Here is a 13,275-nt window from a genome sequence, read left to right on the forward strand (position 1 = left end):
TCTGAAGTTGGCACCATGAGTGATACGAAGACAACGATAGAGGCCTTTACATACATGTGGGATGTTTATGTAGTTCAAAGTGAGCTGATTTCAGATGGAGCAGACCCGACGGTAGAATTAACTCCTACCTGATTGCCACTGAAAATATAACAGTCAGTCCCTACACACGTTTCTGTTGTTGAATGTGAAGACTTTTATGAGTTTGACAGAAAACTCAATTTTTGAAGACTTTGACAAAATGACAAACGCGTCCATTGGCTCGGCCGCAATCAATGATCAGCATTTCATTTTTATTCTGTCCTTTTTAGTCACGTTTGAGACACTGGTGGTTAAATGAGCTACAGGATCTGTGTATGCTAATTAGGCTAATGCATCCAGTACATTTCAGTTTCAGTAGCAATCATAATGTTACAGTCACACAGAAAGCATATCATGTCCATACACATTACAAAGTGTAACACAGTTGGCTGTAATATGTAGCCACGCTGTGTTGAACATGAACCTGGGCTCCATTAGCTTAGCACACACAAACTGAACCAATTACTGCAGACTAACACCTGATAGAACACACACTGAACAGCCTCGGGGAAAAAGGAGGGCAGTGTCTGGTCAGAGTCAGTGTAAACAACACAACTGTTTCCCATTAAGAATCTGCTGTAATGTGTTTTGTATATAAATCAATATATTTCACTGTTTCTGATCAATGAGCAGATACCTCAAGTGCTCCTGTCCTACACATTAAGCCAGATTAATTTAATGTTTACTTCACTTTCTTTAGTGAATAATTCATGTATAAAAACAAAAGTGACCGTTTCGAGAGTATTTTATTAAAAACAGCACAAAAACACAGGAAAGCAGAAGTATTATAGTACGGCATTATAAAAACGATGGGGACTCCTCTGGAGGTGAATTAAATTATTATTGAAGTCCACACTTCATACAGCATTTGTAAAAAAGTTTAATATTTTGGAGTCACTGGAAATTGATCGGACCGAACTCGGCCTCGTGTAGAAGCTGCTGTATTTTGGTTCTGACCCATGACTGTTTCTCTGCAGGAAGCCGTCTCATGGCCGGAGCCAGGCTGAGTAAAAACAGCGTGACATCGTCTCTCTGGTCCACGTCCCGGTCCTTCTGCGCCTCCCTGGCCTCCATCCTCCTCAGGTACTCCTCCAGCAGACTGTCCGTGCTCCTCCTCCAGCCCCGGGCCAGACGCGGGGATGCGTCTCGACTCTCCTCTTCGTCCGTTTGGTCCAGCAGCTCCACCTCCTCGATGTCCTGCTCCTCCGTTTTCAGGTGGTTCAGCCTGGACGTGTTGCAGGGCGGCTGCTGCATCTGCAGGTCCGGCTGCAGGCCTGCGGGGGACAACTGCGCCGGAGGCATCAGCTGGTCTGAGGGCTGCGAGGAAGAGTGTGAAGAAGCTAAGGACGTGGCTAGAGATGTAACTGACTGCATCATCATCTCAAACAGTTCCTTCATGTTAACCTGTTGGGCCTGTTGTGTTTGAATACTGTAGTCTGGAGCGGAAGCTTCTGACGGCACCTCAATCTTTGCTTCTTTCAGTCTGATGACGTCCCTGTCGGCCGACGACGGCCGCTTCCTCTGAACAAACTCTGACGATGATGACGATGAAAATGTTGTTGTTGTAGCGTCTGCTACAGCGATGCCTACAGGGACAGACACAAGAATCACATTTCATTTTCAGCCCACAGCTACAGAACCACACAGCTACTCTATGTGTGTCTAAAGCCACAGTGTCTTTTAATATTCAATATAAGGGCTTTACTACAGGCTATACTTACAGGTCCATTTCTATGTCAAAAACATTATTTGCTTGTGTTTAGATGTCTAAAAATAAGTCTAAATATTCGTTGTCATTTCTGACAGTAAATGAAGAGTTTTTGGGTTTTGGAATGACTAAAGTAAAGTTTCATAACCCTCAAAATATTTCCGGAGGTTGACAGAAAAACAGGATTGCAGCATTCTCCTGAAGGACTGAACCGAAAGAACTAAAAAAAAAATGGCAGCCCATCTGGTGTGATCCAAGTCTCCAGAAGCTCTAGGATCCCAAATTGCTCAAAAAAGACATTATTTACATCTTGGACATGCGGTTGAGCTTATGCACCTATGTCGGAAGGTTGTTGTCCCTCAAGTCTCCAGCTACTTCAGTTGTTTAGGAGAAAGCTGCAACTCTGTTTTGCTCCAGAAATATACTGTGAACTACGACACTTCACTTGACGTTCCATCAGCATGAAGGGAATGATTGCTGAATTAAAGTTTTGGGTGAACTGTTCCTTTAAAGTTGCTGGTTTTAAGGTTGCAGGAGCCCCCTGCCCCTGTGGCCTCAATCCAACACTTGGGGAAATTCTGCACATCTAGAGCCACACACCGTAGTTCTCGTCGTCATCGCTCCGTGTTTCGGTGGTCGTACTGCAGCCCACCATGTCTGACGTCCCGAAGCGAGGGGGCTGCGGGTTCAGAGCCCAGCCGTTGGTGCCCGCGGCTCTGGCGTCAATAAACGGGTTTAAAAAGGACAAGATGGCGGAATATCTCCACGGCCTGTAGTTGAAGAGCCCCACGCCGCTCTCGCGTCGCTCCTTCTCCCGCTGCCTTTCCCTCCGGTGTTGGTCCCTCAGCATCTTCCACTTCCGTCTGCACTCAGACTCTGATGAAGACAGACGGAGGGTACACCTTCAACATTTAATTTTGTCAGACAATATTCAACAAATCCAGTGTACAGACTCAAAGCAGCACTTCTCACACTGCCAAAAAAAGCTGCACCGATGTTCCTTCTTCACTTTAACACCTGGGAGAATCATCTTTTGCGATGTGATGCAGAGGTACAGGAGTGACAACAACTTTCTGCACACATTGAAAGTTGACTTTGTTAATTTAGCTACTTCTGAACGTAAACTGTCGTCCTGTGAGTACAAATTAAGCACATACATTTTTAAACAAAGAGGCTTCATCCTCTAATACTTCACTCCAGGGCTGCTCAAAGTGGTGCTGCCATAAGGTTCAGTGTCGCCCCAAAGCAAACAAAATAATACAAATTTAAAAATGTCATTATCTGGTATCGACATATGAGTGGTCCAATATCGAGCAAAAGCGAAAACTTTATTATTTTAAAATTATAACTAATAATTCAAAATATACTGGTTCAGTGCACCCGTGGCATTTTAGATGATAGCTTTTTACCCCCTCTTTACAACACAAGCAGTAAAAAGTTTGGGCACAAACACACTGAGCTTTGAAAACCTCTAACATTTCGGAATTTGTAGTTCTGTAACTTTCAAATGCCTTGAAGAAAACAAAAGAACATAATGTGAAACTCTTCAGTATTTGGAAAGGCAGGACATAACGATGACAGTGACACAGGGAGGGTCCATAACAAATCTGACATGTAATCTTTTTAGCGACTAAAAGCTCCACACAGTCTATTTAAGCTGCTGACGGAAACACTGGTGTTACAGGGACGAGGAGCGGACACCCACCGGGGACCCCGACTATCAGAGCGACCTGCCTCCAGGCTTCGCTCCTCATGTTCAGGTCTCTGTAGGTCACTGAGTTGCTGTCGTACAGGCTGGGGAAGCCGGACACCGCCATTATCAGTTTGTACTCCATTTTGTCGCACACTCCCGGAGGAGAGGAGCGAGAGGAGGAGAAAACAGCCGAGGTCTCCGAAAAACAACAACTGCCTCCTCCTCCTCCTCTTTCTTCTTCTTCTTCTTCTTCTGTTTCCTAACAGACAAAAAACGGGGTGCTTCCGCTTCCGGTGCGAGTCTAAACGGCCGCTATTGGTTCTCACTATAGTACGTCACGATTGCGTCTCAGAGGCAATTTGCATAAAGTTAAAACACTTTAACCACGATTAGATTTAGATTTAAAACCAGAATCAGCTTTATTGCTAAGCATGTGCACACAAACAAGAAATATGACTCTGACTAAGTTTGCACTCAATGAACCAACAGGTTATTAATACAAAAAATAAATCTGAAAATGAATTTAAATATATATATATATATATATATATATATATATATATATATATATATATATATATATATATATATGTATACATATATATATATATATATATATATAGATAGATAGATAGATAGATAGATAGATAGATAGATATAGGTATATAGATATAGATATATACAATTGAAAAATTAAGACTAATATGTAGAGGGTAGTGCAATTGTAAGAAGTGCAGAATTTACAGCAGTATCTAAATAAAATTTTTAAAAAATTTGCAGAGTTTTCTCCTTGTTTTTTTGCTTTATCTATAGGACAGCTTCAGAAAGATGACAGACAAAACAGGATGAGAAAGAGGGTTACATGCAGCAAAGGGCCCCAGGCCAGGTGAGGCCCAGAGTGACAGTCTGGGGGAAGAAACTGTCTCCGTGTCTGATCATTTTGGGGTACAGTGCTCTGTGACGGAGGGGAGGAGCGTGAACAGTTTGTGTCCGGGGTGTGAGGTGTCTGCAGTTTCCTGACCCTGGACCGGTACAAGTCCTGTATGAAGAGCAGGTCAGCTTCAATTATTTTGCCTGCAGACCTGATTGTCCGTTGCAGTCTGTTCTTGTCCTGTTTGGGTGCAGATCCAAACCAGACGGGGATGGAAGTGCAGAGAACAGACTGTATGCTAGCCCTAGCTCCTAAGGCAAGTTGAACTTACTGAGCTGTCGCAGGAGGTACAACCTTTACTCTGCCTTTTTCCGGCCAGTGTCTATGTGTGAGAATCACTTCAGGTCCCCGGAGATTGTGGTTGCCACAAACCTGAAGGCGTCCACAAGAGACACTGTTGAGGATTGTGAGGAGGGGGAGTGCAGGGGGCTTCTCCTGGAAAAAAGTACAATATTTACCTCCAAAATGAAGAGTGGAAGTATAATATAGCAGAAAATGGAAATACCCAAGTACAAACAAATACCTCAAATTTTAATTGAGTTACTTTAATCACTCTTTGCTAACATTAGTTACTAGTTACTTTGTGGATTCAGATATCATTAAGCTACATAGTGGTAATTGAATAAGCATAATATTTACCAATTGCAAAATGAATGCATCTATAACCCAATAAATGTCCCATTCTGCATGTCAAGTACTTTTACTTTTGTGACTTTAAGTGTATTTCAGTGACAGTATTTATGCACTCCTGGTCAGGTAAGAATTTGAACACAGGAGATGTACTTTTTACACTGCTGTCATGATACTTTACTTAAATGAAAAGAGCCTCTTCTGGTTTACAGCAGGTCAGAAATCATGCCACCAAAATGTAGCATTTTTTTCCATAAAATTTTATCCTATTCTTACTTTTGAATTAGATTTTTAATGAGACAAAACAAAATAAAATACAAACCAACTACCGAACACACATACGTCACATTTAAAAAAAACAGCAAACATTCTATATATTTACTTATAAAATCTTTTTTTTTGTTGTTGTTTTTTAATCTGACATTGTTTGGGAGGTATTTTGTTTGTATTTCTTGTATGTATTTTATTTTGTTAGTCATCCTGAGTCTGACTGTTGAATATTAAAGGCCTCTTCTTCTCTCAGTGTGTTCACACTAACAGGCTGGCTTTTTCTTGTCATTAGTTAGGTGCTTTGGTACATTTACATTAGTTCCTGTTTGCTACAAAGATGCAAGCAGGATGTCTTTTCAATGCAAAAAGCTTCATAAGATGCCAATATGCAAATGTTACGTAAATGTTCTGTGTTGCTCTGTGCGGCTGCAGGTCTCACTAAGAGCCTGTAGGGGGCGACACCGCTCTAAAATGTCCTGAGCTCTGCAGTCAGGTCTGATCTGATAACAGCATCATGTACAGTTAGAAGATGGAGATGTCCACATGATCAATCATATTTCTAAGACATATGTATCTAGGCGATATAATCATCTACTGGTTGTATTTATTGAGCACTTTCAGATTATTCATTGCAATAAATTGAGAGAGGTTCCCCCGAAATATTACTTTTATACCTGTGACCAAACTTAATATAAATGCTCAAATTTCTCCTCCATCTGCTCATTTTGTAAATCTAAAAAATAGAGTAGATATATAAATACATGAACTGCTCATATTCCAAAAACAGGTGTTGCTTTTAGATGTTTTTTCTGCCCATAGTAACAACACAATATTAGAGAAATGTACAACCTCTTTCAACCCTCGTGGTCCAGGGCCCAAACGCAACTCTTAAACTGCCAATGATGTTTGAATGTCTTCAGAACAACCAACAACCAACCATCCAGGGTTTGAACCTCTCTCTCAGCCCTCGTTTTTAATTACTGCCACAAATATTTCTATTACTTTTCTTGTGCGACGACATGAACGTCTGTCAGTAGAGACTGTCTGAGGACGAGTGAGCTTATCACAATATTTCAACAATAACTGTGTCTGGTTTCTCTCATCCCAGCTTTCAATGAAGACATTAGGAACAAATTAAAAAACTTTTGCCTCCAGTGGAATTTCAGTTGCATGCTTCATACAATGCATCACAAATCTGAGGGAAATATTGTCTTTTACTGGATCAAACTTGGGTTAGGGTTAGGCTTTAGGGTTTTTTTTTTCAATGACACTGTGCTCTAGATGGCACTTTCCTACATTATAGGAAATAGTAAAGAATGTACTCCAACTCCACCCGCTACAAGAGGATAAAATGCTGCTCAGATGATAAAACACCAGTGTTAACATTCCAATAATATGACAGATAACATAACTCTCTCAAACATCCTTTTACTTGAATAGTTTGAGTGCATTTTGCTGTAAATACTTTTGTACTTTTAAACGTAATATTTGCTTGTAACAGACTACTTTGACAAAGCGAAGTAAAAGACGAGCGCTTCTTCCACCCCTGCAGTCTTTGAGGGAGCCTGTGACAGTGGCTGATTGAAGTTGTGCTGTCCTAAAGACACTTTTACAGTTTAATCACAGACTTTTTATGATACTTACTTCCTTACTTTATTGATTTATCTGCAAAAACGTTCAAAATCTGAATCTGAATCACAGTGACTGTTATAACAAGACCTTTCCCAGCTGTTTCCCTGTTTTATTTTTACAGCTCAAATTTGTAAGAAAGCTGATTTCCCAACTCGTCGCACACTGACACATTAGGTTGGTAGGTCGAGTCGCTCACCAACCCAAAGCATCGGCGCGTGTCGAGTTGGGAATAAGACTCGGACATGGACTTTTTTACAAATAGGACCTTTAAAGTTTAAAAGCAAAACAGAATTTGGAGAAATAAATGATACTCTTTTATGACTGATAACTGCAGATCTCAGTTCATGCTTTAAACGCACACCGACACAAGTTGGGGAAATCCCTGCTAGTTTCCCAGACTGTTTACTAGCCTAAATAAAGCAGCAGGGGTCAAAGGTCACCAGGTCTAAAAGTAGATTCTCCAGAAGTCTACAAAGATAACCCTTAAAACACACACACACACACACACACACACACACACTCACACACCACAGGCTGCAGTGGATGTCGCGTCTGTGACTTCACTTCTGTGGTTCAGCTTTGTTTTCCCGCCAGATGTTTCCAATGAACAAGACATTTTCAAAACATTATATAAATCACTCTTCATGATGTTTCTGGGTTTTTCTGAGGAAAAGATTCTCTGTAAATAACTGAAGAAGTTCAAACTCAGGCAGTTAGGGGAACTTAAAAGAAGCTGACCAATGACAGAGGCTAAGAAAATGATAGAAAACCGTCCTGTTTTCTTTGTTCTTCCGTCTTTTTATTTCCTCACATTTCTCTCTTTGTTTCTCAGTTTCACTTTCTTTCTCTTTTTCCCTCCATCTCTCGTTTCCTCTCCTCTATTTTCTCCTTTCTCTTCTTATGCAACAGTCAGCGGAGGGTGATCAGCAGACAGCAGCAGCTCTGTGTGTGTGTGTGTGTGTGTCTGTGTGTGTATGTGTGTGTGTGTGTGTGTGTGTGTATGCGTGCGTGCGCCCCAGGGTGTTGGCAGTGTCTTGGGAATGGGGTGATCAGGACGTGGGAGCAGATGTATGAACACACACACACACACACATACACACATGCCCAGACGAGGCTGAGAAATGGGTCACTGTTGGCCAAAAGAGATGTAATTACACACACCCCTGTCTGCTATTTGGACGAACGCACGTACTCTCACACACAGACACACACACACACACACACACTCTCATCATTTTGGGAAATACATTGATGTGCTCTCCTCCAGAGAGTAACTGTGTGTAAGTAGACTGGTACCACTCTCGGCTGGTTAGCTTAGCTTAGCATAAAGACTGGAAATAAAGGGAAACCGTTAGCCTCGTTATGTAACAAATCCTACCTGCCAGCTCCTCTGGAGTTCACTTACGTATCAACACATTATATCATGTTTATTTAATCTGTACAAAAACTGAAGTGTGGAAATGACAACTTGCTGTTTAAACGGGGACCCTGTTGCCAGGCAACCAGCAAACAATTCATGAAGTTCGGCTACAGCTGCTCGTTGCACCAGCTCTGTGTAAGTTTTGTCTTAAAGGAGCACTCTGTAGTTTCAGGGATCCTGAGTGATTTTATTCTGCCTAAAAGAACTAAATTCACAAACTCTCTTTGTTTCATTATTGAATAAAGTGAATAAACTTGACTGACTTTAAAGGATAACACAATTTCATACTGTTTTGTTTACTTACTTTGTTTATATGTGGCGGACCCTGCCACCTTTCTAACAGTGTTCTGGGACCTTATTTTCCTTTGAGAACAGCTTGTTTATTCACTTCTAGACAAAAGTTTGTATTATTACCTCATAAATATTGTTAACATTAAAATGAAAAATAAAAAGTCCAAATCTACATAGTGCCACTTTAGATTATAATACATGGAAACTAGTTAGTTAGATACTAAATCTGTGCCGCTCTTTGATTGCACCACAGTGCAGATGAGGTTCATCTTAACTCCTCTGGTGTAACGTCCAAACTAACCACAATATTGTCGCAGAAAATGGCATTTTCACTTCCTGTGAAAATAAATCATTCTGTTAACTATCTTTAATCAACAAACAACAATAGGTACGTGGACAAAGCACTGTGATAAGGTAGTAATTATACTCCAAGCTGCTACAGCTGGTTTAAAAAAAAACAAGGGCTACAAATTAGCAGCTGGTTGTTAATTAGAAAGTTATCTTACCCAGATGTTTGCTTGCCAACACTATAACATTTGTGTCTAATGTCAAAGTTTGACGCCAAGCAGCCGGTGAAATCCTATCTTTTAATATGATGTGCATGGCCATATTGCACTCCTTTACAGAGGACTTTACACCTACTAAGGGGCAGGTGTAAGATTGAAGGTGTAACTTACATTCAGGCTGAGTTTGAACTTGCTGGTACAACCCAGTGCTGGGCCCAATATAACGGCAAATTGTTGCTTTTACCATTTTGTTTTGGAATGATGTGATCAAACGAGACATAAAGAAGATATACCATGATTCACGTTAGAGTTAGCTTTAGAGGAGCTGGTAGATAACTTTGTTATCGCTGGATGGAGCCAAGTTGCTTCCCCCTGTTTTTACTCTTTGTGCTAATCTAAGCTAATGAGCTGCTGACTGTAGCTTATATTCAACAGACAGAGAGAGTGGTATCAATATTCAAATCTGACTCTTTGTCTGAAAGCAAATGGGCAGATTTCCTATAAATGTTCTAATCACAGATCTATAAGATAAAAACCTCGGCTGTAGCAATTAAAAAAGACAGCTGAATGACCCCAGAATCAGCAGTGAGGAAACAACCGCGGAAATGTTGCTACCTCAATCAAAAGAGTGTGACGATAACCAACATACCAAGCTGGGAATCCAATTTATTTTGGACTGGATTAAAATTCAACTCAGGCATGACAACATTAATAATTCACTTAAGTTTCTTCAGTGTTTCACATACATACACACACACACACACAAACACGCACGTACTCGCAGGTTGACATGTCCACTGTAAACTGTCACCTGCCACATTTTTAGCGTTCCTGACGTTCTCTCCTGTTAATCTTTATGAGACACCTAACTGTGTGTATGAGTGTGTGTGGAACCAGTGGATGTGTGTGTGTGTGTGTGTGTGTGTCACATGTGTCTCATGTGCTCCTGACTGTATGAATGTCCATGCTTGTCGGCCTGTGTGTGTCCCGACTTGTCTTTCATGTGCATTTTAGTGTCTTTCATTAACTCTAAGGCCTTCGTTACATAACAGGATCTCACACCACCACTGCACACACACACACACACACACACACACACACACACACTGACGCTGGTATCCATTTAAGTTTAAGCCTGAAGCTGATTTGGTAGAAAATCAAAGGGAGTTCTGTCCATTCAGCCCGTCTGATCGCTATCTGGAAGAAAAAGTTTCCTGCACTTTCTCTCAACTGGAGCAAACACAGCGGCTTATTGGCACCGTGTCAAACTTCACACTGTTCCTGGACTTTGAAAAAAGACACAGAAGGCAGAATTTATGTTTAATTTTACATTTAAGTTGTAAATTGATGCTTTGATGATGTTTATCATTTTCACTGACAGACCAAAGGTTAAATCATATGAGCTGATGTGGTGCGTTGATTTAAAATGTTTAAGTCCAGCCTGTCCTCATCAAAAAACATCCAAATATGTTGACTGTGAGAGGAGCTTGTTATGATCCATATTTACATTTGTTGTTAGGCAGCGACCTCTAGTGGTCTTAGTAATTATTACGGCAGCAAAGGAGGAAGTAAGGTGAAATAGAAAAAGCGTCCACCTATAAGAGGATGGGGTGGATGGTTGGGTCAAACACAGGACGTTAACCCACAGGAGACAAAGAAGTAGCCTATATTTGTTCACTGTCTACTGTATTGGTAAAATTTGACATCTTAAGCGTCAATAGAATGTTGACTTCTTCAATAAATTGAGTGCAAATGGTGAAAGCAACTGAAACAGTGTGTTCAATCAGCTGCTAAACTAGCTTAGCTTTTTTAACTTTTTACAAGGAGACAAACAACTTTTTGATTTAATGCAGACTTCACAAGAAGGCACCAGTGATTTAGAATTTTTTCAAAGCCGTTTCAGCGAACAGTTTGTTAAGTTTCTCTTCACTCAACTCCCTTTTAAAACTGTGCAATATTAAAGGGAGTTTGGTGACTTAGTGGTTACTAGTTAAATGATTGGATAGTTTGAAATCGGATGTAATCCATTCCGCCTGTTGTTGTGTCTTCTTCTTCAGACTGTACCTGCAAGAATGTGCTGAATGTGGTCTCAGCGATCGGATCTCAAACGTGACCTCATTCACACCTGTCTTAACCATTCATACCCGGTCTGAACGAGGGCTGAGGTGTCTCAACAAAGATTTTACTCTTGACCTGTGGACTGCATGGAGGTTAGATGGTTGTATGTGATGTGATCCAGTCAGTAAACCAGTCGGTCAGAGGGGCTGCTCTGGACTCCGACTCTAAGAATCTGACTTCACAGACTGAAACCAAACAATTGCTGTCGTGCTCGCCTGCCGCCTGAGTCAACAACACACACTGACAGCTATACACACACACTCCAGCCGCCGTGCACTACTTCCTTGCTTTCTGCCTCTCCAACATCCTAGCGCTGCTCTCGCTCACTGCTCCCTTTTCTTTCTCTCGCTCCCTCTGATTAATTACCTCTAAATCACCCGCAGTCACGACACGACGGGCAGCTTTCCTTTCTCCGGGTCCTTCGCTCTCTTCCTCCTTTTCTCCGACTTCCCTCCTTCTTCTGTGGTATTTCGGACGGTCCTCCTCCTCGCTCATTGTTCTGGAGTAAACTGGAGGATTGCTCATTCACTGGCACTCAAGTTGTTTTTCTCCAAATTCTATTTATCCAGGGCAGGAACGACCTCCTTTCTCATTCTCTCTCTGCACAGTCATGCTGTTTCACACATTCACACCTGGGAGCCTCCCAGTACAAACAGCGGTCCGATACAGTCAACAGGTACCGAGACAGTAGAGCTGAGGCTGATGGGAATGTCATTAGTTGTGCAGGTATTTGGGCATAAATGAAAATCAGTCATTATCCCCTCTCAATGTTAGGGAAGTCTTATTGTTTTAAAACGTGAAAAAATAACCAAATACACTTATTTCAATGTATGTAACATTCAGTTGTGCAGCAACAAACAAGCAGTTGCCACTCCAGGAAAAAGACAAGGGGCACATAGGAAGACAACAAAACAGGCGAACAAACGAGATGATAAAAACAAAATATAACAAAGTAATTACTAAATGCTATCACTTTTAGCTTTGCAGCTTCAGTGAAGATTTCAGCTCCGTATAGGGTGTAAATAACATACACTATATTGCCAAGTATTCACTCACCCATCCAAATAATTGAAAGTGGGTGTTCCAATCACTTCCATGGCCACATATGTATAAAAGCAAGCACCTAGACGTGCAGACCGTTTCTACAAACATTTGTGAAAGAATGGGTCGCTCTCAGGAGCTCAGTGAATTCCAGTGTTGTACAGTGATAGGATGCCACCTGTGCAACAAGTCCAGTCGTGAAATTTCCTCGCTCCTAAATATTCCACAGTCAGCTGTCAGTGGTGTTTTAACAAAGTGGAAGCGATTGGGAACGACGGCAACTCAGCCACGAGCGGGGTCAGCGGATGCTGAGGCGCGTAGTGTGCAGAGGTCACCAACTTACTGCAGAGTCAATCGCTACAGACCTCCAAACTTCACGTGGCCTTCAGATTAGCTCAAGAACAGTGCGTAGAGAGCTTCATGGAATGGGTTTCCATGGCGAGCAGCTGCATCCAAGCCATACATCAGCAAGTGCAATGCAAAGCGTTGGATGCAGTGGTGTAATGCACGGCGCCACTGGACTCTAGAGCAGTGGAGACGCGTTCTCTGGAGTGACGAATCACGCTTCTACATCTGACAATCTGATGGACGAGTCTGGGTTCGGCGGTTGCCAGGAGAACGGTACTTGTCTGACTGCATTGTGCCAAGTGTAAAGTTTGGTGGAGGGGGATTATGGTGTGGGGTTGTTTTTAAGGAGCTGGGCTTGGCCCCTTAGCTCCAGTGAAAGTAACTCTGAATGCTTCAGCATACCAAGAGATGTTGGACAATTCCGGGCTCCCAACCTTGTAGGGACAGTTTGGGGATGGTGTTGCCCCCTCTGGTCTGGTGGGTACCAGGGAGAGGTGTGTTCAGAACCCTGCAGCTCTATCTTTGAACTCAGTAACAAACAAAACAAACCCCTTTTACATGTCTCATAGCACTTCTATTGTACTGCGTATTGTTAACGAGCTCATTAGC

General features: G+C 41.8%; 1 protein-coding gene across 2 annotated transcripts; it reads right to left on the minus strand.

Moving 5' to 3' along the window:
- Positions 1-271: 271 nt before the first annotated feature.
- LOC115573560 (uncharacterized) lies at positions 272-3,752 on the minus strand. 2 transcript variants are annotated; one of them, XM_030404378.1, is made up of 4 exons: positions 3,492-3,752; positions 2,387-2,662; positions 1,483-1,664; positions 272-1,395 (listed from the first exon to the last, which is right to left on the minus strand). In XM_030404378.1, the coding sequence occupies exons 1-4, from the start codon at positions 3,619-3,621 to the stop codon at positions 973-975; spliced, it is 1,011 nt and encodes a 336-aa protein (XP_030260238.1). In that variant the 5' UTR covers positions 3,622-3,752; the 3' UTR covers positions 272-972. The 2 variants fall into 2 exon arrangements, with proteins under 2 accessions (XP_030260238.1, XP_030260237.1); XM_030404377.1 differs by having other exon boundaries at positions 272-1,664.
- Between the last annotated feature and the right edge of the window lie 9,523 nt (positions 3,753-13,275).

The sequence above is a fragment of the Sparus aurata genome, chromosome 22 (assembly GCF_900880675.1).
Source record: "Sparus aurata chromosome 22, fSpaAur1.1, whole genome shotgun sequence".
Taxonomy (NCBI): Eukaryota; Metazoa; Chordata; class Actinopteri; order Spariformes; family Sparidae; genus Sparus; species Sparus aurata.

What these genes read in the sequence shown, in the direction of transcription:
- LOC115573560 (XM_030404377.1), bottom strand. Translation starts at nt 3,621, where the DNA reads ATGGAGTACAAACTGATAATGGCGGTGTCCGGCTTCCCCAGCCTGTAC. An exon ending in TCTGATAGTCGGGGTCCCCG is followed by an intron (nt 2,663 to 3,491) that starts GTGGGTGTCCGC and finishes TGTCTTCATCAG; the next exon opens with AGTCTGAGTGCAGACGGAAG. An exon ending in CGATGACGACGAGAACTACG is followed by an intron (nt 1,665 to 2,386) that starts GTGTGTGGCTCT and finishes CTGTCCCTGTAG; the next exon opens with GCATCGCTGTAGCAGACGCT.